At 32.4% G+C, this 25,804-nt stretch overlaps 1 protein-coding gene and 1 pseudogene across 1 annotated transcript; both read left to right on the top strand.

Annotated features, from left to right (window-relative positions):
* The first annotated feature begins 2,943 nt into the window (after nt 1-2,943).
* Nucleotides 2,944-6,756, top strand: LOC118051467 (calmodulin-like; annotated as a pseudogene).
* A 2,563-nt stretch (nt 6,757-9,319) lies between these two features.
* Nucleotides 9,320-12,579, top strand: LOC118051513 (putative calcium-transporting ATPase 13, plasma membrane-type). Its single transcript, XM_035062185.2, has one exon. It carries the CDS (start codon nt 9,444-9,446, stop codon nt 12,495-12,497), a length of 3,054 nt encoding a protein of 1,017 aa, XP_034918076.1. The 5' UTR covers nt 9,320-9,443; the 3' UTR covers nt 12,498-12,579.
* Nucleotides 12,580-25,804: the final 13,225 nt, after the last annotated feature.

The following is a 25,804-nucleotide window of genomic DNA, read 5'->3' as shown; positions in this document are numbered from 1 at the left end:
AATGCCCTTATTGAAAGAGGAAAGACATAAAAAGAATTTGTTACGATGATAGTTTTACTTATAGGGAAAAAATATATATTTTTTAGGATCTTACAAGAAAATTTCAATATTTTCATGTAATTTTGAGACTTCTATTTTTGTAGTTTATTTGTGTGGTTTGTGAAATCAATAATTTTCTTTGATGGAATACTATTTTTGTGTGTTCAAAGTAGAGGTTAGCAATAAAATTAAAAAACCAATTAATCGAGAAAATAAAAAAAATTGAAAAAATCAAATTATGAAGAAAAACGGATTAAAATTTTGAAAAAACCGATCGGTTCGGCTTTGGTTTTATAAACATGAAATTGAAAAAACCAAACCGAACCTAAATCGAAAAAAACCAAGCCAAAAACCAATCCAACCTAGTTTGAACCGGTTTTTATTTGGAAAAATTGAACCGAAACTAGTTGGTTTTGAACCAGTTTTGATTTTTTAAAAAAATTCAAAAGGGTGTGAATAGAGATTAAATCTTCTCTTTGATTTATTATAAAATATTCAAACAAAGAGTACATTTATTTAATAATCAGCTCAATTTAATAGAGTTATTTTTATAAATATATATATATATTAAAATATATTTTTTGTTATTGTTGTTATCAATTATAACATAAAATGTGAAATACCATTCAGTTAAGATATATTAATGGATGGTTATAAATAATCAATGGATAATATATAAAGGAAAAGAGTGTTAAAGATATCATAATAAATTATTATAAAGAAGGGGTAGACGATGTACTAATTGGGGAGAAAATAATAGCCAGCACTTAATTTTAAATACTAGATCTTATATTTAAACAATAAAATCTTAACCATAAAATTATATCTAACCATTTAGATAACGTGAATTTTTAAAAAATTAGTAATTAAAATAAAATCCAAATCTACAATTTAATCATTATAATTCTTTTAGTTTGATTACATCTAATTATTATTATTTTATTCATTTTTTTAGCAAATTCCAATTCTAGACAAATGTAAGACTCCAATATGAAACTTCAATATCCTTGTTTACGCAGCAATAATAATAAACTATAATTTTTTTAGAATTCATTATTGTTTCTCTATTTAAAGAATTGATTAAAATGGTGAGAAAAAGATTCATTCAATTTTAGATTTTACTATATGAGCAACCCATGATATGCCACAAGTCAGTCAATTTTTGTTAACGCACAACAAGGATATTGATAAAACTATCAATAACAAAAAAAAAGAGAGAGAGAGAGACTAAATAAAAAAAGAAAGAGAAGTTTTGTGGCTAATTTGAAAATTTGCAATGCAGGTGCAATCACCAAACTAAAAAGAGGAAATAAAGAAGAAGAAAAATAAAAATCCAACACCAAATCAAAGACTTTTCATGTGCATGCATTGTCTTTTCATGGAAAAAACATTAAGATGAACAACCAAACACCATCCCATAATGAAATTTTGATCGATAAAATCAACAGCATGCACTGTTCAAAGATAATGTAGCTCACGTGTCTGTGTATATTTTTTAATATTTTTTATTTATTACAATACTAAAATGACACCACTTCAACTCATCAATTACAAAAAAAAAAAACTACTTGTGTAAAGTCAACAATACCCTCTAACCAAAGGGTTAAGATATTTAACTTCAAGGGCAGCCATGTCTCTTTACTATACATCCCCCCATATTAAGTTAATTTTTTCTACTTCAAGGGTAAGTTTTTTTAAGGGGTTATGATGTAAATTTATTATGATATCGGAACATAAAATACATGTCCATTCCCAATTAATTTAAAAATATATATAAAAAAGATGTCATTGCAAAGACATTACACTCTTGACCACTAATCAAACTAATTTTTTTTAAAAGGGCAAGAAGATGAGAGAGCATTGTTCTAGTACATATTGCAATGACATAATACATTTATGCACGATTAATCTCATGTATAAAATTATTATAAACTTTGATTTTAATTGTGAAAAGGATAAAAATAAAAAACTATATTCTTAACCTACAATTATATTAAATTCATCAATTTGGATTCCTGAGAATATTTCTTGATGGATGGTGATGGGGGGCAAATCGAGTCCGGGTGATGATGGTAATTAAGCTAGAGATGAATGGGCAAATAGGGCCAGCGGTTGTGTTTGGCGGGGACACCTCATGATACAACGCGTAAAGACCTTTTAAAGCTGTTCAATTTTCTCCCGAGATTCATAACTGGATCGTGCCCTTCAATTTTGCTACTTAATTTTATTTTAAATATATTAAAACAATATTTTTATATTTATTTTTTATACAAAAAATTAAAATAATAAAAAAATTAGAAAGTCAAGACTTTTACGAGAAGCTGGCTCTATGTTTTATTTATAAAATAAAGCAAATAAAACAACACTAATATTCTTTCGAACATCCAAGTACACAAGTACTCCGACACTTGAGGTATAGAACCAATTATTATAATACCACAGGCCACATGTATCCACTTACGTAGACGCAAATAATAATATGAAAATACAGGATTTTTTATTCGAAATTTCTGTCACGTATAAAATTCCCTCCCTCCCCACACGCACTGAAAGGAAGTAGTTAAAGAAATCAATCGAAATAATCAACGGTCAAGGTCAGCAAAATGGCAAGACCAGCCCAAAATTTATAAATCTTCACCATCGCCATTACTCAAGATTGATTCTGCATCGTAGAATGATCAAATCTTTGAAAACCAAGTTGCAGAATACTCGTGATTCGAGAACATTATGAAAATAGGGTTTTTTCCCCACTTTCATTAATCATGTTTGACTAAATTTTTTTCTTTATTTGACATGTATATGGGCAAGCTGCTCATACCAAATAGCTTTCAGAGTTTAATTTGCATATATATACGGGTAAAGCACGTAGCTCTGAGAAAACATTGTAGTCTAAGCATCCGTTCTTATAAATAATTTTCCTCTGCGTGTGTGTGTGTCTAAGAATCAAGAGAGTCGTTTAATCTCATAGGAAAAACCAGCCATGGTAGATGTGTTGACGGAAGAGCAAACTGCTGAAAAAGTTCCAGGAAGCCTTCTGTCTACTTGACAAGGATGGAGATGGTACGTATACGTACAGGCTACAGCTACTCGTTTGTCTATGCTATTCTGCTATGCCTTCTTCTTCTTCTTCTTCCTCCTCCTCCTCCTCCTCTTCTACAGCTACTCGTTTGTCTATGCTATTCTGCTATGCCTTCTTCTTCTTCTTCCTCCTCCTCCTCCTCCTCCTCCTCTACAGCTACTCGTTTGTCTATGCTATTCTGCTATGCCTTCTTCCTCCTCCTCCTCCTCCTCCTCCTCCTCCTCTTCTTCTTGGTTTTTCTTTTCATGCGTTCGTTGCTTGTACCTTCATTTGTTATAGTCAGATTAATCATACTCTGCAATAAAATAAGTTTTCTCCCTTATCCTCCTTTGTTTACAGTTTCTCCAAGTTAGTTATCACAGTATGAAGGCAAGCTTAATGGTGATTATAAGTGATTGAAGTCTATTCTGTGAGCTATATTCTTGCTTAATTAGTTGATTTGGTATTAATACTTGAATGTAAACTAGAAAGAAAAGGAAAAAATATACCCCTAGCTAATTTAAATAGCAAATGCCTGGTTTATATAAAACCATAGTTAATAAAAATGGTTCAGCCTAGTGGGTTTACGTCTGATGCAGGAAAGCTTTCAAGTTGAACAAAAAAATAAATATTAACCTTGTTCTTACTGATTCATTTAATCTTGTCAAACTTGGCTGATGACCCACGAGTTAAACCAGTGATCTGGTGATTCAATGACTCGAGTCTTTTTGATTCAATCACCGCATCTACATAAACAGCCTAGAGATCATCTACTCTGCTGACTTCTGATATATAATTGTCAGGGTGCATTACCTTTGAGGAACTAGCCGCTGTGATCAAATCTCTGGACGACAGTGCCACAGACGAAGAGATACATTTTATGATCAGTGAAGTTGATGTTGATGGCAGTGGAACCATAGAATTTGGGGAGTTCTTGAATCTAATGGCAAGAAAAATGAGGGTAATGCAGTTCAATTTGTCAAACCTTGCTAAAGTCAACGAGAAGCACCTTTATTTCCCTCCTATAATTAAAAACTTGTCGGCCTGAATTGTACGTTTGTAGGAAAACGATGCAGATGAGGAACTGAAAGAGGCTTTCAAGGTTTTTGACAAGGATCAAGATGGCTACATTTCACCTAATGAGGTTTGATTTTCTATCACTAATAAATATTTATTTTTCATTATTATTATCAAGATAAAATAATTTTTCAGTTTCTTCACTATACAATTAAACAGATTTATAAAAATATATATAAATTCTTCAATCTTAATATTCACAATCTTTATTCTTTGTAATATATATAATATATATATATATATATAATATATATATATATATATATATATTTCAAGACATTTCTCTCTAAATATCATGATTTTTTCTTTTTAAAAAGATTTTTACTTAAACATCTAAAAGTTCTCAAAATCTATTAAAAAAAGCTTTTTATAGATATCAATCACCTTAACTTACCAAAAAAATAATCATTAATAATTTTAATTAAAAAATAAATCAAATTACTAAAATTAAAAAATTGAACCATTATTGCTCCTTATATTATATGGATTATATGTTACCTCATCATTTTTGATAAAAAACAAATCCATGAGTGATGCGATTAACGACTCCCAGAAACCTCGTGTGATTAGTCAATAACTTCTTAAAGCTTGTTTGATAGTATGTTTATGGTTGCTTTTCAAATATTTTTTATGCTAAATACATGTCAATGATATTTTTTTATTTTTAAAAATTTATTTTTGACATCAGCACATCAAAAATAATTTAAAAACATTAAAAACATATTAATTTGAAATAAAATAAAAAACATAAATTTTTTTTAAACATTTTTAAAACACAAAAACAATTAAATTACATTTTACTACGTCATCTAATTAAGATTTCAATGTTTTTTACCTTTTCATGCAGTTGAGGCATGTAATGATTAATCTAGGAGAGCAATTGACAGATGAAGAGTTAGAGGAGATGATCCGACAGGCTGACTTGGACGGAGATGGTCAGGTTAACTATGAGGAATTTGTGAGAATAATGGTGGCTGTTTTGAGCAAAATATATATTTATGATATGATTCTATGTATGTATATATATATATATATGTATGTATGTATGTATGTATGTATGGATTGTGATGTACATCCTAAGATGGGATTTAATTTTTTAAAATAAGAATTTCTTTAGTATTATAATTTATAAACTTGGGATCTCGAAAAGTTTTATCCACTCAATTACATACCTAGCCCCATCCTTTTCTTTTTTTTTTGCTTTTTTTAATTTTTTTAAAAATAAAATTTAAGTTTAAAAAATCAAAACTACATCTCCAACTGTGAATAACGAAAAAAAAAAGTCTAATTTTAAATTCATGTGTAAATAAAAAAGCCCTATATTATATTTAAAAATAAGATTATAACTTCAGAAGTATAGTTAGAAAAAATAGGAAGGTCCATGGCGTGTACAACACTCGGAGAAGGTAGTCCATCCAAGTCCTTGAAAACAATATATATTTCCTTGAAGGAAATTGACTGAAACAGCGGTCGCGAACAACTTAATAAATATAACGACGTTGTGGTTACAATTATTATTACCATAAACTTTAAAATATGTGGGATTTTTATATGTTGTATATCAAAATACAGTTAATTGTGAATTGTATAAATTAATTTTCAAGATTTTTAGTTATAGTTCTTTTTTTTTAAAAAAGACTTAGGGCAACTCTAACACAGGTCTAAAACAGAAAATCATAAATAATAAAAAAGTAATATTTTTTTTTTATTGGTTTTTCATGTTCGGGATGCTAAAAAACATCTAAACTCCATAGCTTAATCTTTTTAGGTGAGGGGCTAGGATATGATTTATATTATTCTCTAAACACACCACTTCAAGTGAAAGCCCCCTTAAGCTTGAAACTTACATAGACTCACATTACCTTGTACTTAAATTTTTATCAAATAAATGAGGATGGTGAGATTCAAACTTGTGATTGTTTGGTCATCAAGACTCTCATACCATGTCAAAGAATTATTTCAACCCAATAACTTAAGTTTTTAGATAAGACCCTAAAATATTATTTATATTATTCTTTAATAGAAAAAAAGCTAAATAAAATACATTTTCTCTCTTATAAATACTATTTTTACATCTCAAAAAAGTCAAAACCAATAAAATAAGACTAACAAAAAAAAATAAACTAATTAAATATAGTCACTTGAAAAATAAAAGGATCAAAATCGTTAAGAAAAAAAAAAACACTTATTTATTCTATTTTAATATAATTAGTTTTTTTAATTTTTGTTTTATTGGAGTATACATGATAAAAAATATATATTTATATTATTTTATCAATTAAACTTTTAAAATATATATTTTTTTGTACTGGAGATTGCTAGAAAGCTAGTCTGCTTTTCCTTTGAAGAAATGAGACAAGGGGCAATTAGCTTGCACAAATGTTTTTCTTATGGCTTTTGGAAGCAGCCTTGCTTTTCCTTGAGGCTTGGAAAGCATTAGACATGTTGTCGTCATGATGGTGCCTTAAATGCTTTGATAATGTCTTTTTTCTTTCTCTGCAACTGGGAGAGGTGGTGCAGAATATGGTGGGATTGGACTCTTGATTTTGGCTGGACTATTTGTTGCTGGTTTTTTTGGCTAAAGATGACTGGTTCTAACATGGTTTTCTTAATTTTTGCCAACTATTTCGTTTATTTGTGACTTTTTAGACTCATTTTGAATTTTTTTTCATTGCTTTGTCATTTCCTTTTCCTGTTTCTTTAGATTTTTAAAATTATGGATGCAACTATTCATGTTTTTGTGTGTTTTTTTTTTTAATTAAACTGGTTGTTTTATCAGTTTGTGTATACTTCGATTAATTTTATGGATCTTAAAGTTAATGATTATATAATTTTTAGTGCCTCTAAAAAATCTCAAGCTTGTAATTATTGATAAGGAAACCCAAAACTTAACTGATTAAATTATTTTTTAAAATTTATAATGTGTTTATTTTTTTATTCAACTGCTTTTTACATGGTAAAAAATGCTTTCGAGGTCTGCTCTCGTTTTTTTCCGAGCATTCCCTGCCATGTTTTTATATGTTTGTTTTTTTCTGGTTGCAAGCTTTCCTTTATTGGTTTCTCATGACATTATTTGGGTTGATTTCTCATGCCATCATTTGGGTGGTGATTTTTCTTGATGTCTTAGTTTATAATTTGAAGTGATTTTTGGTTTAATTTCTCTGGTGCAGTTTTGTGCTTTTGTGATATGGTTGTCCGAAGATAGATTTTGGAGCGAATTGGTGGAATATTTCGTGTTTTTTCAGATTTTTAAATTTTTTTTTTTAAATTTTATTATTTAATATTAAGTAAATCTAATAATTTATTTTAATTTTCTTTCCAGAGGATTATCATAGTCTTACAATCCGGATAATAAATTTGACATTTTAACCCAGATTATTTAAGATCAATTCAATATATTGTTATTTTAATATTAAAAAAAAATATATATTCTTAAAATTTTATTTAGTCAAAGATTATTTTTCACATATTGTATGTGTTTTTATTTATTTATTGGTAAAGTTGACCCTGGTTACATCAGGTAAAATCGTCATACAATTTAATTTTTTTCTACTAGAAAAAAACATTAATAATATAAATATATATTTTTATATTTTTTAAAAAATTAACTTGATCAACAGCATAAGAGCATTTATAAGGAGTGTGCTAAATAAAAAGCTAAATATTAAAAAAAATATTATTTTGATTTTTTTATGTTTATTTTACACATTTTAAAAAGAAAGTGCTAAATAAAATGCTAGAATGCCTTTTTCTTTTCCACAAATATTATTCTTACATATCTCTTAAAAAAAACTAAAACCAATAAAGTAGGGCTATTAAAAAATAAATCAATTAAATATAGTTATGTAAAAAAAAAAAAACCATATAGCATATCCTATGCCATCCAAATGGTGATTAAATCGAGCAGAATCGGTAGTTTGTACCAAGTCATGATCGTCGTGTTTAACACATACACGTTTGGTGACTTTACTATTTATTCCTTTCTTACTGAATTTCGATCTTCGTGGACTGCCATGGTCACTAAGCCTATCTTTATTTGACAAAAAAACATTATTGACTCGATTAGTTAATATTAATTAATTATTTAAAAAAATAATAATATTAATTTAATAAAAACAAACTAATCCTAGTTGAATCATCAATAATCAAGAATTAATCTAATAATCCAATAATCATCACTGAGCATATAGAGGGTGATATGAGCGAATCTTTCTTAATGGGATGCTACCAACTAGGTTATATATGCTCTTTTATATTTTCCACAGTCGAATATATTTTGGAAAGATCGTTGTGACTTGTGTGTTGATAAGAGAAGGATTTAAAGGCTGTTTGACATAAAGATTCAACCTGTTTTTTGAAAAATTTCAAATTTTTTTTTTTGCTAAAATTAAGTACGGTTTGTACTTTTTAGATCGTTTTTATGTGCTGATATCAAAAAATAATTTCTAAAAAATAAAAAAAAATATTATTGACATGCTTTTTTGGCACGAAAAGTTATTTGAAAAACAACCACTTACCACACTCTCAAACACCTAAAAGAAAAGGAAATCCGATTCCTGCATAAAAGTGTCATTTCACTTTCCTGAAGATTAAGATTCTGAAAGGAAGATCGAGAGGAAAAGTAAGAAATTCTCAGGCAAAAAAATAAAAATAAAATAGAAAACAGAACAATAAATAAAAGGGAAATAAAAGGACAGTCTTTATATATCTTTATTTATCTTTCTCATTAAAATGCAGCTTCCAGGAAATTGATGAATTTAAGTACGATTAACATGGCCGTAATGCAATAAATACAAAAGGAAAATAAAAGGAGTCTTTAATTTCCACTTAAGGAAGTCCTTAATAGGAAGAAATCAGTCAACAAACCTGAAGCGAAAAGATCTCCTTTTTAAAGTATTTTATTTAAAAATATATTAAAATAATATTTATTTTTTATTTTTAAAAATACATTTATAACATTAACAATCTAAAAATATATATAAAAATTAATTTTTTTAAAAATTGAATTTTCATAAAACGTGTTCGGAACCAACACGGTAGATTCATGGAAATTACAGTGCAGCTTCCTGCGAATTGCCCGTTACGCTTCTCCTCTACTATAAAGCATAACACCATCCAGTCTCTATCATCAAAACCCTAGACACTGTTTACAAACTCTTTTGCGTCCTTTACAACTTGTCGTTTTCGTTATTCTCCAAGAAGGAAAAAAACCAGTGTCGCTAGCTTGTTTTAAATACCCCGAGTCTTGAGCTTGTTTTCCTACGTAGTCATGACCATGAGATCTCGAAAAACTGGAGACAAAATCGTCCTTGATGGAGAAAATCTCTTACCAGAGTCAAAACGCAATCAGAGAAGATGGAGGATGGCTTACACGGCCATATACTTCACGAGGCTTCTTGGCTCCTTTTCCAAGAAGGCTCTTGAGAGTCAGACCAAGATCTTGCGTTCCCTCTCCTATGTTGCTCTTGACGTTCGTGATGATACCCCAAGTGAGAACCTTGTTTCTCTGATTAATGTTGATCAGAGAACACTAGCAGATATGGTGAAAGGAAAGAACCTTGAATCTTTGAAACAACTGGGAGGAGTCACACAAGTTGCCACCACAATTCTAGAAACTGATGTCAAGAATGGTGCAAAGGAGGCTGGTGTTGCGCATAGAAGGGATGTTTTTGGTGCAAATAGGTTTACGAAGCCTCCTGCGAAAAGCTTTCTAAGCTTCGTTGTTGAAGCATTCAAGGACATGACCATTATTATTCTTTTGGTCTGTGCTATCATGTCTCTGGGATTTGGTATCAAACAGCATGGCCTGAAAGAAGGATGGTATGATGGAGGAAGCATTATTGTTGCTATAATTCTTGTCATTGCTGTCTCCTCTGTCAGCAATTTCAAGCAATCCAAGCAATTTGAGAAGTTATCTGACGAGAGCAACAATATAAACGTGCAAGTAGTGAGAGATGGAAGGCACCATCATTTATCAATTTTTGACGTGGTGGTGGGGGATGTGGTGTCTTTGAAGATAGGGGACCAGATACCTGCTGACGGGATGTTCTTGAATGGTTATTCTTTGAAGGTGGACGAATCTAGCATGACTGGTGAAAGCGACCATGTTGAGGTGAATGGCAAGAACAACCCTTTCTTGCTCTCCGGTACAAAGGTGACTGATGGCTTTGGTTTCATGGTTGTTACATCTGTTGGCATGAACACAGCATGGGGTGAGATGATGAGTTCAATATGTCATGATTTGGATGAGCAAACTCCATTGCAAGCCCGCCTCAACAAGCTCACTTCTTCTATAGGGAAGGTTGGATTGACAGTTGCCGTCCTTGTTCTTGCGGTTCTGATGATAAGGTACTTTACAGGAAACACTAGAGATGACAATGGTCGCAAAGAATACATTGGGAGCCAGACAAAGTTCAGTGATGTGCTGGATTCAGTGGTGGGCATTATTGCTGCAGCCGTGACTATTGTCGTGGTGGCAATTCCGGAAGGTCTGCCACTAGCTGTAACTCTAACTCTGGCTTACTCTATGAAGAGAATGATGAAAGATAATGCCATGGTTCGTAAACTCTCTGCTTGTGAAACAATGGGTTCAGCCACAATAATCTGCACAGACAAAACAGGCACTCTTACTTTGAACCAGATGAAGGTTACAGAATTTTGGCTTGGGAAAGAGACAATTGATGATGGTTCTTTAACTGAAATAGAATCAGAGGTCTATCAGTTACTACAAGAAGGGGTTGCTTTAAACACAACAGGTACTGTTAACAATTCACATGCTACTTTAGTTCCTGAAATCACTGGTAGTCCAACTGAAAAGGCAATGCTTTCTTGGGCTCTGTTGGATTTGGGAATGAATATCAATGAAACAAAGGGAAAATGTGAGATAGTACACGTAGAGACCTTTAACTCTGAGAAAAAGAGAAGCGGAGTATTGATGAGGAAAAACAATGAGAAGACAATTCACACGCACTGGAAGGGGGCTGCTGAGATGATACTAGCCATTTGTTCAAATTATTATGTCAGAAATGGAGAACTAAAAAGCTTGAATGAGGAAGAGAAAGCGCAGTTTGGGGCCATAATTCAGAGTATGGCATCCAAAAGCCTACGATGCATTGCTTTTGCCCACAAAAAAGTTGCAGAAGACAATGGGGAGGCCTCTGAGAAGCTTCAAGAAAGTGGGCTGAGCTTGTTGGGCTTTGTTGGATTGAAAGACCCATGCCGACCAGGAGTTAGAACAGCGGTAGAATCATGTAAGAATGCAGGAGTGGATGTTAAAATGATAACTGGTGACAATGTGCATACAGCGAGAGCTATAGCTATTGAATGTGGGATTCTCAGTCCTGAACAAGACATGGAGAATGGCGCAGTAGTAGAAGGTGTGCAATTCAGAAACTACTCACCTGAAGAGAGAATGGCCATGATTGACAATATCCAGGTGATGGCAAGATCATCCCCGTTTGACAAGCTTCTGATGGTGCAGTGTTTAAAGGAGAAAGGCCATGTGGTAGCAGTCACTGGTGATGGCACAAATGATGCCCCCGCTCTAAAGGAAGCAGATATTGGGCTCTCCATGGGAATTCAAGGGACTGAGGTGGCAAAGGAGAGCTCAGACATTGTCATATTGGACGATAACTTCAGCTCAGTGGTAACTGTGTTGAGGTGGGGGAGATGTGTCTACAACAACATTCAGAAGTTCATTCAATTTCAGCTCACTGTTAATGTCGCTGCCCTGACCATCAACTTCGTTGCGGCTATTTCTTCTGGTAAAGTCCCTCTAACTGCAGTCCAGCTGCTGTGGGTTAATCTCATAATGGACACCTTGGGAGCACTAGCCCTAGCTACCGAGCAACCCACCAATGATCTCATGGCAAGGACACCTGTGGGTCGATCAGAGCCACTTATTACCAAAATCATGTGGAGGAACCTCCTTGCTCAGGCTCTGTATCAGGTTTCCATTTTACTGACTCTGCAATTCAAGGGAAAAGCCATATTTGGCGTGGATGAGAAAATTAAGAACACCCTCATCTTCAACACTTTTGTCCTCTGCCAAGTGTTTAATGAGTTCAATGCAAGGAAGCTGGAGAAGAAGAACATATTCAAGGGGATACATAAGAACAAGTTATTTTTGGCAATCATTGGAGTTACAATAATTCTTCAAGTGATAATGGTGGAGCTTCTGAAGAAGTTTGCCAGCACTGAGAGGTTGAATTGGGAACAGTGGGGTGCCTGCATTGGCATTGCAGTTCTGTCGTGGCCAATTGGTTGTCTTGTGAAGTGCATTCCAGTTTCTTCCAAGCAGCTCATGGATCCTAAAAACATATAGCCACCAATCATTTGTCCTTCTCTCTTACACCACCCCGCTGAAAGATTTGATAAGAAAGTTTTATATAAATTTAGATTTCAAAGCTTATTGTTAGCAATTTCTTTTATAGAATATGTAGAATCAAATTTCTGGAAATGCTGAATCTAGCCATTGCATTTATATCCTTTATATTTGCATGGAATTCCCGATTCATGAGAAAGTTCTTGTTCTAATTTAACTCTCATCTTTTATTGCTTCTATTTGTTGTCACAGGCACACCAATAGAAGATCAGATAAAAAGACTTAAAAGGAACCTCCTTCACTGAGGCTACAAAGCTAAAAGACTTAAAAGGAACCTCCTTCACTGAGGCTACAAAGCTAGGTCAAAAAGAGACCTTTCAGCCTAGGATTTGATTGAGAGAAATAACTATCAAGTGATTTAACTCAGGCTCTTTCCAAAATGGGAATTCATAGATTTATTGGCAGAGACAACTACATTCTCATAGATGGATTGTGAAAATTCTTTCTAAGAAGAAACCATTCTCATTTCAAAGGTTTAATAACTTAAGAAGTCATTGCTGGTACAAGAGAGGATGACTAGAGCACCATGCATGATAATATATGCCCCGTTTCTTTACAAATCATACTGAGATGTAGCTTAATTGCACTGAAGCACAAGTTACTCACACAAAAGGTTAATGAACAAATATCAGAATACAAAGTAGCTGACATGATATTTGAGCACGTGAACAAAGTGTAAGATATACACTTGTGTACATGCATGAACTGACACGGAGACACGATTTAAAGTGTTCACCCATGCACTGGTGTGAGAACATTCATGAACAGTTCCATCAAATGGTAAACTACAGGGTGGAGTTTTAGAGAGATGGGTAGCAAGGTCTAGTGGAATTACAAATTAGCTGTTGATTTTGAGAATAGTAATTTCAAACCAATGACCTTTACCCCAAAAGTTTCCCCTATCATTATTCATAATACTTGTTAGCTATTCTATTTTCTTTGTTCCTATGATATACATGGCCATGCGCGCTTGCTTCTAGGAATGCATGAGTTGTGTAAGAATATGATTAACATGCAACTTAGTATTTCAGTTCTTCGACATATAGTCCTCATGCAACTCCCGCACTACATAGGACATTCACTGTCTAAAATATATGGTGCCACAGAAGAAAAAGGACTATAAAGGAAACTAATTACATAACATATTAAAGAAGGAAACAACAGAAGAAACTTCGAATCTGAATTTTATTCTGGTCTGCAGTGGAGATCATCATAGAAAATATTCAAGGTGACTACTTGAAAAAAATAAAGCTGTCATGGCTTCTATGGTCAAAGTAACTTTAACCATATTTGTCAATTTTATTATCTTCTACGCTCCTATCAATTTTACACTATCCACAGTTTAAAGATCCCACAAGCTCAACAACTTAATTTTCTACAGGCATCCTAGAGGCATAAATAATATATTTGACACTTAAATCAAAAAAGAAATCTAATTGATGGTATTTGCCACAGCATGAACTCTCATTTCGGAATTTTGCTGCTAAGTTTGGTGGCTTGGCACAATACCAACCACCAGATGCATTTTATAACAAGCCGTCTCCGTCCACCAAAAGACATGATAAAACTGCAAAAGTTTTGGAAGGGAAGCGAGTCACAATCCATTGCAACAGATTCGAGAAGTTAAGCCTCGTATTCTCCATGTGCCTCTGTAACTTCTCATTTAGATTTTAATATTACAAGGGTACTCGGAGTTCGGAGTCAAATAGTCCTTATTTTTAAAATGTGCTTTTTTTCTTGTCCTTTGTTTATAGTTTCTCATAAATTTGAATATGCAATGCTGTCTCGATATGCCCTTCTATGCAAATTTTATTTACCAGCTTACAGGGAGAACTATTTTACTATTGCCCCATTAAAAAACATTATCCAATTCCAGTATAAAATCAATCACATATATTAACAGAAACATGAAGTAAAAATTTCAAAGACTCTCTCTAATTTCAGCCAAAAAAATGCTAATTTGATGACAAAGCACAAGCTAAGCAAACTAGAACTAAAATTTCTGTGATCCTCTTCATCAAACACAGTTAGCTATATCAAACCCAATTCACATTATATGCCCCCTTCAAACATAGCAAAACCCCACCTTTGAAATCAAATAATAAAGCAAATGGTATGCATTATATGCCCCCTCATCCCCATTTCACATTTCTAGGCATCTTCAAATGCTACCACAACAATCACTACCGAGAAACTCTACTTTGGCCAATTCCCATATATTGTTCAATATGGAAATCTTTTGCCTTGATTTTTCATTTTATTTTTTTATTGAAGTAATACAAGATTGAAAGAGGAAAGTATTAAATTGGTCGTGAAGAGACACAGAAAAGAATATTTGAAAAGTAAAAACTTATAGAGACAGAATCAAACAGAAAGAGAAGAGTACCTTACTGCCTTGAAAATTTAAAATGGAATGCCCCACCACCACAAGCTCCTGTTGGTCAGGAGATGTCTTTCTTTCTTTTCTTAATCCCATTTTGAGATTGGGACCCATTAAAGATTGATAAGGCTCCAGACTTTCTCCGTGGAGACTGTAGTGTTTTAAGAAGAGGGGCAGTGTCTTCGAGAACAGTGACAGTGACGGGGTTTTCTTCATCTCCTTCACCACAACCATTTGGAACCGATTTTGGGCTTGTGGTCATGAACTTCTGGATATCTAACTTTATGTCTTGGGCTTTGGATAATAACCTTAGAGAATAATTTTTTAATATAATGGTATTTTCGTACTAAAATTCTACTAGATCATTGATAACGGATCCATTTAAAAAAAAATTGAACTTCAAAAAAAAAACCTGACTAACATATTTTTTTTTTTAAAAAGATTTTGATCATGAATATAAACCTTGATATTTATTAGATGATATTTTAAAAAAATATTAAGATAATAATATAATAAATAATATTTTTATTTAATATTAAAATAACAACATATTATATTGATTTGAGTCAATCTACGATGATTAACAAAACTTATCAGTTAGGGTTATGAGACCATAGCAATTCTATAAAATTAAAATTAAAAAATTCAATAATCAATTAAATTAATGCTGAATAATAAAATTAATTAAAAAATAACATTTAATTAAAAAAAGACTTAAGGGAACGACAAAACAAACTTGTGATCTTGGTTATATACTTCACCAAGTTCAATAAGAGGCCTAGCCCATGCGCATCGTTTGCAGCCCTAAAATACGAATAAAGAGTTTTTTTTATGTTCAAAACTTCAAGTTTTAAGCCATTTTTTAATCCAAAACACCTAGTTAACACCTTAAAGACCTTGATTAATTCATTTGTGGCTTTAAACAACTTAAAAATTTGTTAAAAAAATAAAAAAATCAATCCAAAAAACTTCTCAAGTTTAGATCTATCATCTTAAATGATGATGATGAGAACATCTAAATGGAACTCCTCTTCATAAAAAAAAAGCTTGTTAATACCAAAATCGATCATTTTGGTTGCTAGAAATAGTGTCAATCGATATTTTTTCTATTCACTATCAGAATCCAATGACTTTCTCTCTCTTCTCTCAAACTAGAAACTAAAAATAAGAAAAATGAAGTTTGTATACCAATTGAATTTTCAAAAACTTAAGGTGCCGAAATGTTATTAATCTAAAAGTTTGAATTAAACATATACTACCAATTTTGAAACTACCACTTAGTTTTTTTTTTTTTTTTTTTTTTTTTTAAAACAATTTGGATGTAATTGACCACCAATTTAGCCTAAAAATGATCAAGTTAAAGGGGAAAAAAAATTAACACCAAAATGAGAAAAAAAATGATTGTACTACTCCATGAGAATTTGTGAGATATTATTAAATGAGGAGGTTTGCTAACTAAGTGTAGAGCATATTTAGAAAACAATATAGCAATACAATGATGCTCATATTATAAAATGTTCGGTGGTTGAATTTGAGATGATGTAGCCCAAATTTATGGCAAAATAAGGTGGGGTATGGGGGTTGCTGTTTGGATTTGTAGTTAAAAAGTAAAAGAAAGAGAGGAAGAAGGGGATGACGAGGCTAATATCGGTTATAACATTTTTAAATTATTCAACAAAATATTGCGATGAAAAATTGCCATCAGTAAACAATGATATGTCATTTTATCGATGGAATCATCGACATAATATTTCTTGATTTTTTAATTATTCTTATTTTATCGGTAATTACTGATGATATATTTTCAATCAGTAATATTACCATGTAAATGTTAGACATACATATGCCATTGTTATTATCATTGAAAAGTACCAATTAATTTTTTTTTTATCGATAATTCTGTTTTGATTTGATAATTTTTTAGTATTGTTGATGACATTGCATGGCAATCAATCAAAAAAATAAAATGAAGTTTACTTAAAAGGATTATTCAAATATTCTTTAGAGTCTTAGTCTTAAGAATAATGAAATTTGTGCATATGAATTCGACTTTACGTAAACTTCATTAACAATGTGATTTTTTCTAAGCATCATTAATAACAAAATCGGAAATGAATTCTGGAGAAAAAAAATTCAGTGAGTTCGATGGCTGTATGACTCCAACTCATATGAAATGGTCACCACTCTCTTGGTTTGTGCAAGGTATAATTAGGATCTGTAGATCAACTCCTTAATTTTTTAGAGTTTTTAAGAGTGGAAGGTGATTTTTATAAAATCATGAAAAGTCATGATTTTTAAGATAGATGACTACTTAATTATTTAATTTAAAATACAAAAATAACTTTAAAATATTTTAAATTAACTTACCTCAGATTTTTTTTTGTTTTATACATAGTGATAATTAATTTAAATTATGTCTTTAACAATAATTTTAATTTAATTGGTTTTATTTTATAATGTATATATATAACACCAGCTGTGCGTTTCTTTGAGTCACAGTAACTCGTACTCCATTGTTTTCAATTTATAGCTGCAAGTCATGCGAGCTCTTGAATTGATCAAGAACTATCTTGTTTTGTTTCCAAGAAGAAGCTTCATTGTAGTGTTCCATGAGAGGTAGAAACCCACAAGCTTCATGTCAAAGATCTTGCATTTTTCAAAGCCATTCTTTTAAGAAAACAGTGATCACCCACCTCAGCAGGCTGCTGGATGCTAAAACATTATTATTGGTACTAAACAGGGACACAGAGAGAGAAGGCTCACGTCAATCTTTAAGAACTAAAGAGAACCTACCTGTTTATCTTTCAACCTAGACTTTAATATTCCTACCCTCGAGTGTTCAAATCCTTGAAATTTGAAATAACTGCCTATGAAGAAGGTTTGTACTGGGCTGAAGATGTCACATCCTACTCTAACCCATGTGCCCGTCACCCACTTGAGTAATTGACCAAACGATGCCAGCGTCGAGAAGATGCCTGCTAGGGTTAGTTGACTTCATGTGAAAGTCCCATTAATGGCTTGCAACAAACCCTATCAAGGAACCCAAAAACCATGTGTTCTTGTACCTGAATTGAAGATGGAGACAAAAAGAAAACCCGTGAAGAGAGGCAGACTGGTGACGTTTCTTCTCTACTGTGGGTGGCTTTTGGGAATCTTATAAAGCTTTTATGGAGCCGAGCCAAATCGAGTTTCCAAACAGAGACAAAACATGACATCCTAGCTACAACAACCCAAGTGATGAGAAACACAAGGTTGTCTTAAACATTGATGGAGTGCAACTCACAGGATCAAGGTCCCCTCCTTCTATATAAATGGTTAATTTCACCGTTCTTATTTTATATGAAAGCTGCAGCAGTGCTAGAGATAATTAAATGACCGCTTAATTAATCCAATGTTTAAGCCATTTAGTTAAGTATTTTAATTGATTTCTCAACTATTAATTAAGTTTTGAGATGCTAGTTAACGGAGTTTTTGTTAAACAAATGACGCATGGATCACAGAAAAAATAAAAGTCAGTATGTAATTAGGAGCTGACAGTACTGAGTCAGAAAAAAATTATATTCTTCCCTTAAATGACTACAACAAAGACTACTCTAGCTCACCAGACAGGCATGCACCGTCTAATAACATGATAGAGATATCCAAAATGGAGGAAGAAATTCTATGACTCCACATATTAATTAGGCAGTGCCATGACGTTCATGGCGTAGAAAATTGACCATACTTGCTTCTTCCGAAGATCCTATACTTCATCCCCACAAAAGAGGATAGAAATCAAGAAAGAGATGCTTAATATTAGTCAAGAACAACGAATTTGGAGACAATATCACAATATATAATTGTTGTTTCTCTGAAGAAAAATGGAAAAACGTAGAGAAAATATGGACTGATTAACCAAGAGATAAGAAACCATTTGTCTGTATGCTTTCCTTCTACTTGGACCTTAATTTACTTGAATTCGTCATCTAGTTGAAATTGATGAAGGTCGGTTAATTAGATCTTAATATAATGATTGCAATCAAGAAAAGAACATAAAATTAATGGCTTGGTATAGTTTTTTTTTTAATTAATCATATTTGATATAAAGTTTATATTAAAATTCGAGATCCATGACAGATTGACAATATCCATCCTGCTTCTATACTGGGAAATAAAACTGGTTCTACACTTATTTTTTTTCCATGTCCTTGAAAAATTCCACAACTATGGTTGTCTGAGAGATTTTGAGAATCCAAGAATGGGTTTTGTTGCATTGTAGAGTGAGATCCCTGGAGCTGTGAGGTTCCACTAGGGGGTGTGCTTACAAGGTCCAAGACTAATCTGTTTGTTTCTTCATCATCAATAAAAGAAATATGTATGATCTCACCTGTGGTGCTTGAATTTCCGCAGTTGTAAACGAAGAAGATGAGGAGGAGAAAAGCTGTCTTGTCCTCTACCAGATCTGAGGCCCTATTCACACCCAGTTGCATAGATTTATGTCATGCTGGTTCATCATTATATGGACTGGTCCAATATTTCATGCATTTGCAGTCATTACTTAGCCATTTTCATGATTACAATTTCGTTGACTCGTGAACAAAACCCACCCCGGACCTCCACTCCCACGCCTCCCACACACAGTATCAGAAATTGACATGACCGTACAGAAGGAATCTAAAATCACAATCTCTTCAAGGCACAAGAAGATAGATCTCAAAAGCACCAACCAAGCTAAGACAAAAAAATTGTCTCCTACAGGTTACAACCCTAAGAGATCACATCTCGCTAGTAGAAAAGGAGAACACACAGACATAGTCCATAAACAACTTCAGATACTACAAAAGAAGCATCCCAACATCAAAGAGCAGAAGGTGGTCAGAGAAAGAAGAAACAGGACAATAAAGGAATATATATATACACAAACACAAACACACAAAGATCAGAAAAAAAATCAAACAGAAAAAGATGACATACCTTATCCAGTGTTCTTTCCGAGACAGAATCCTAATGGGGGGTCTGGAGAAAAAGATCAGTGGATGAAAATAGGGTTTAAGCTGATTAGGGTTTTCCATGCTACCATCAATAGATGAAACTACCACATGATCTAGTCTTTCCCGTATTGGAAAATTAAGGAAAGCTCAGATCATGCTGGCAGCTTCAACTACTAGTGGTGCATGATTAGGTCCATCCGCTCGCGCCCGGCGATGCACTTGTTTAGGGCTAGCTAGAAGTTGCCTCTTCATCTTTCTTCTGGTTGAAGGTTTCATAGATAAGGAAGGATATGAGAGGATGTATACAACTATACAAGTAGAGAGGAATACTTATATAGAGGAGTTAAATCTCTAGCTACTTCCTCCAGTTGCTTACAACCCCACTATTTTCTTTATGTGACTAGGATTCTAGGATGCCATAAACCATCATACCACACAATTCTTTTCTGATTTTAAACGGTGGAGATATTTTTTTATTAAACAATATATTTTTTAAATAATACTTGATCCATTATTCTACATAAATTAATTATTTTCTTAAAATATATTTGGCAGTTGGCACCATGAACAAATAATTTGTGGAATATATCTGCTGAACAACTAGGCCACGCTTTTAACTGTGCCATATAATACAGTAGTAATTAACAGCAACTGAAAATATAACTTAACGATTTGGAATCTTACTCGAGCTGGGTTTTACTTCAAATTATTTTGGATAATAACTCGGCTAAACTTAGATATCTTAGTAGATTACCCACAACCTGATTGATTTACTTGATATAATTCAGGTGAGACTCGGTCGGACCAACGCAAAAACATTAAGAGAAGTAAACTATGTTGTTTTAAACAAAATTATTGACCCAGTAACACAGTATCTTAGCCCTAAACCGGGTCAGATCTTGAGCAGACAAGCATGTTGGAAACTAAACTAAACAGGAAAAAGGAAAAAAAGCTCTAAAAGGAAAATTGAAAAGTAGAACTCAGAGAAAGAAAAAAATACAGGGTGGTCCCAAGAAGAAAAATTGAATATTGTCACGCCTAGGCCACCACATGCAGAGAGGTTAGTGAGGTTTTCTAAATTTCCCAAGAGCTGCCTCCTGTGTAACTTTAGCGGGAAGACCCTTCCATTGATGACACCTCTCTCTCCCTCCCTCCCTCCCTCCCTGCGGGTTGCTATAAAGTAAGCATCAACTATGTACCAAAAAGAGCCTGAAACGCAAGTAGTATACAGGGGACCAGTTTGCATGGCTTCATAGCTGTTCCATAAGGTTGACACATAAAGCAAAAGAGAGGAAAAAACACCTTAGCCTATCAAAACCCATCTTTTCTCTTGATGGGGGAGTGCATAATTTACTTGGAAGATTGCTTTTTCTACGTGGCCCTTTCGTTCGTTCATCAATGATGGTAACCTGTTTATTCCTCACAATTCCTTAATTATATATCTGCATAAGCCTACTTGCTAGATCGTTCTGCTTTTTCATTGGTGCCAGTCACACACTGGAAGCAATTATTTTGAAGAACTTGTATACCACTTGGGAGGTAACACATGGAACATTAGCCTGTAAAGTGATGCCTTCGACTTTGGAAATTAGAAAAGAGATCGATTGCTTACGCTTTGATGAGAGTTGGTTGTGATTTGGACTCGCTGCTGCTCCTTTTCATCCTTTAATTTATTCTCTTAATCAAGTTGTTTAGGAGGTTCAAGACATCGGATTGTATGGTGGGGAATTTGCCTTACACTAATAATTGTATGTATATGCTCCCATTAACCGATCACCGGCGGCTCTAAGTCATAAACCCTAATCAGCTGTAGCTGATTAAGCATGCATGATACCTTTAATTTTATATATCCATGCCTTTACTTTCTTCTTTATGGAGCGGCAGAAAGTTTTTTTTTTCTTTTCCCTCTCTTAATTGTTTACATGTTGTGTGGTTGATTCAGACATGTCTTACAGCCGACCATCTGGTGTCCATAATTAGAGTGTTGCCATTTTGTTTGAAGACAACCGGGACTTTTTTTTTTTATTCTTTTCCTTTTCCTAATTCTTGGTTTTTTTTATTTTTTTCATTTTTCTCCAGATTTAATTACAGAGGGTATGCAAAGTCTTTGATTAGCACAACTAATACTTTACTACACGTAATTAGCCACATCAAATCACGCTAATTAAGCCAAGTTAGCAAAGCTCTTGCTCAAGTAAATTGAAGTCGAGAATCCCTTCTTACTAGCACAACGTAAAGAAGAAGGAATGGTTATGTTATCTAAGAGTAGGAGTTGAATGATTTGACCTAGCTAGGATGTATGGCTTTGAACACTTGCCATCCCAACCACAACCTTGAGGTGGTCCCAAACTTTTTTATTTTTTTTGTGTGTGTTTTAATTATAATTAAATTATTTTTTAAAATATTTTTTATTTAAAAATATATTAAAATAATATTTTTTTTTAGTTTTAAAAAATTATTTGATATTAAAACATTAAAATAATTTAAAAATATTTAAAAAAATAATTTTAAACAAAAAAATTAAAATTTTTAAAAACACGAGTTAGACCGCGTTTCCAAATAGCATAAATATTTCAAAGAGGCACTTTATATAGTTTATTCTTGCAATATTTAAAGCTACTTCTAAATTATTATATATTAATTTCAAGATGATAAATCATTTCTTCTTTATTAGTGAATTTGGGAATGTATAGCATTCACCACACTGAATTAAAAGCAAGTCGAATCAGGCAAGAGGCATGTAAAAGTATCATATAACCGAGCTATCATTGAAGTGGTAATGATAATTGTTCTTATCTTTATTTTCTTCTTCCTTTTAATTTGTGATCATAATGGATGGATGGATGGATGGATGGAGCTATCATGAGGTGAGGCAACAGCGATGTAATGATTCCCACAACGTTGTACTGTCATGTACTTTGGGCCCATCTCTGCTCAAGGATGGGCCCTTCAGCTGGGCCTTACAACAAAAATTGGACCCTACAATTTGTTCTGTCAATCAATTCTCACCGTTTTTTGCACATACAGCAGCATTAGAGTTTGTTTGTTTGATGTAGCTGTAGTTTGTTTTACTTGTATTCACAATGTTTTGTTTTTTTGTTTTTTTTATTATTATTAGTTTGAGTGTTTGAATTAGTTTTTATATATTTTAATTAATCCCACGAGTTCTAAAATTAATAATTACATAAACCTCTAATAACTCTGAAAAGACCTGAACTCATGACTATTAAGAAGCAAACTTAACATTCACGAGTTTTACTATAATGAGTTGGACGAGTTCTTATCCACGAGTTTTAACTGTGGTAGAAAATGGACTATCTTTTTTTCTTTACAAGCGTTTGGAAACCCAGACTAACCTGCATTTTCAAAAAAATTAATTTTTTTTATGAAAAATTAATTTTTTTTACATGTTTTGAATTATTTCAATGCACTAATTATAAAATTATTATTTTAATATATTTTAGCATAAAATTGAAAAACAATTACCATTATACTTTCAAACACATTCCTCCTCCTTCTACTTCTTCTTCTTCTTCTTCTTGGGATGCTATATTGATGGACAAGCATCGAGAATGGAATGATGGCTTCCCAACAAAGCTATTTTTATATGGAGCTTTAGATTCCCATCTTTATGTGGTCAAAGAAGGCCAATGATTAGTGGAAGTGCTGTTTTAATGGATTATCCGATTGAATTGTTTACCTAAAAAGTGGGTCTCTTTTACTTTTATTTTTTCTATTTAATTTTAATTTTAATTTTTAATCAAAGTCTCCCTTTTCTTTGCCTCCAAGATAGAAGTACAAAAGGACCATTCATCATTTCACCAGGAAGGTGGAGGGGTGCTACTAATTAATTTACCCTACGTTTTTGCTCATTCTCATTGTTTTAAATAAATCTTAATAATTTTCATTTATATTTTCTAACTAGTGACAAAAATAGACTTTTAGACCGTGTTTATACAGAAAAAATAAAAAAATATTTAATTGAAAAAATAAATAAAAAATATTAAATGAATTTATTTCTATGCTTGTTTCGAGGAGTAAATTTTTTTGATTGGGTCCTTCAAACTCTTTTTACCTCCTCGCATAGTTTTTTTTTTTTTTTTTTCATTTGAAACCTTCTTGTTTTAGTTAAATCTCATGCTCAACGGTTGTTAGCTCCCAAATGGTAAGGAAATATTTTTAGTTAAATAATTTTCTAACTCGTAAATTTGTTGCCTTCTTTCTTCTCCTAATACGTATGAAGCATAATATTATTATTAATTAATTAACATGAGTAGACCATAAGGAAAATACTGTCTTTTCAATCTCAATTCACAGTACATTTCAAGACGTGACAGGTAGCACAATATTTAAATTTATTAATTTATATTTTGTGTGTTATTATTTTATGATATTTTTATCTGTTTACAATTTAATTTTAAGTAATTAATATATTAACAGAAAATACAGAGAACATGTAATTAATTTATTTCAAATGATCAATTGAAAATAAGTAATTAACATTCAAATAAGAAAAATCAAATACAATTGTGCAGTATATAAATGATGTAGTAGCAGTTGAATATGAAATTTATTGCAGTAAAATTTGTGAATATGAATGAGATTTATTGTGAAATATTTAATTTAAATGAGGTTTAATACTAATAATTTCCTGCATGGAAACTTGTCTACTAGCATTACTAATTGACCAAGATGGACCGGTTATTTGTGATGCTTGTGTAATTATCTGAGAATTATTTAGAAATTAGATTAATTTTATACTAAAAGAGTTTTCTTGTATAAATTATCAAATATTTTATTAAACAACACAACAAAGTTTTAATTTATTAATACCATGTGGTTAATTAATACATCAATTATCAGCTATAAATTATTATAATTAAGCTAATTTCTAATTCAAAATCATCACATTCAATAAAGTAAAATTAATATTAATTGAACATAAATTATATAAAATTAATCGAGGGAAAGTGGTGTTCAATATACTTTTAGAAGTGAAATGACTGGTAACGATGACTGATGGTGGTGTTTTGGCTGCCCCGCAGCTGGTAGAGAGAGAAAGAGAGAGGTTGTTGTGGGTAGAGCTATAGAAAGAGAGAGATGGGTGATGTAGAGAGAGACGAGTGTTTTAGAGCTTCTCGTGGTGTTTTGGCAGTGGGGAGAGAGATATCCAGCTGGTGGTGATAGGGGAGGAGGGGGGGAGGGAGGAGGAAAAAAAAGAGAGAAACAGAGAGTATCAAGAGACTTAAAATTTATAACGAGTCAAAGATAATATCTGCAATTTAGTAAAGTGTTCCAATTTATGAATTATTCAACCATATTCTCGTCTTCCAGGTTCAGAATTTTTGGAGTGGACACGCAAGCGGACTGGACTAGAAGCCGAAACTGCATCATCACAATCCAACCAAAAAAAATCAAAATGGCAGTGAATTACTGAGCTGCCATTTTGACAATAATTCAAGTAGTGAATTACTTTCGATGGTTAATTATTCTCAATTTCTCAGAAGATATAACAGAAGAACGAAGCCATAGCTCATGAGTTCTTAAATTCTTTTGTTGGCAGTCAAGATTTAGGTGCTAAGTGAATAAAAATGGATACAGGAAACAATAAAGTGACATAATCAATGACCTCTTAAGAAACTGATATAAGCAATGACCGTGGACTTTGCAGCCTCCAATAGTCTTCAACAGTTTCACTTCATCTTCTATATAGACTTGGCATTTCGATGTAAACAAGCAGAGAAAAGAAGAGATTACAGTAAGAAGAAGATCTAAGATGGCAGAGGGGCAGAGAGTTGATATTCCTTGGGTCAAGCTTGGAACTCAAGGACTTGAGGTAGCAATACTCGGTGAATGTGATCATTTCTACAGGAAAAACCATCCAGAATTTAAAAGTT

This window comes from Populus alba, chromosome 5 (assembly GCF_005239225.2).
Source record: "Populus alba chromosome 5, ASM523922v2, whole genome shotgun sequence".
NCBI lineage: Eukaryota > Viridiplantae > Streptophyta > Magnoliopsida > Malpighiales > Salicaceae > Populus > Populus alba.
Note: the sequence above shows the minus strand (reverse complement) of the source record. Positions and strands in the feature narration are given on the sequence as shown.

What these genes read in the sequence shown, in the direction of transcription:
- LOC118051513 (XM_035062185.2), top strand. Translation starts at nt 9,444, where the DNA reads ATGACCATGAGATCTCGAAAAACTGGAGACAAAATCGTCCTTGATGGA.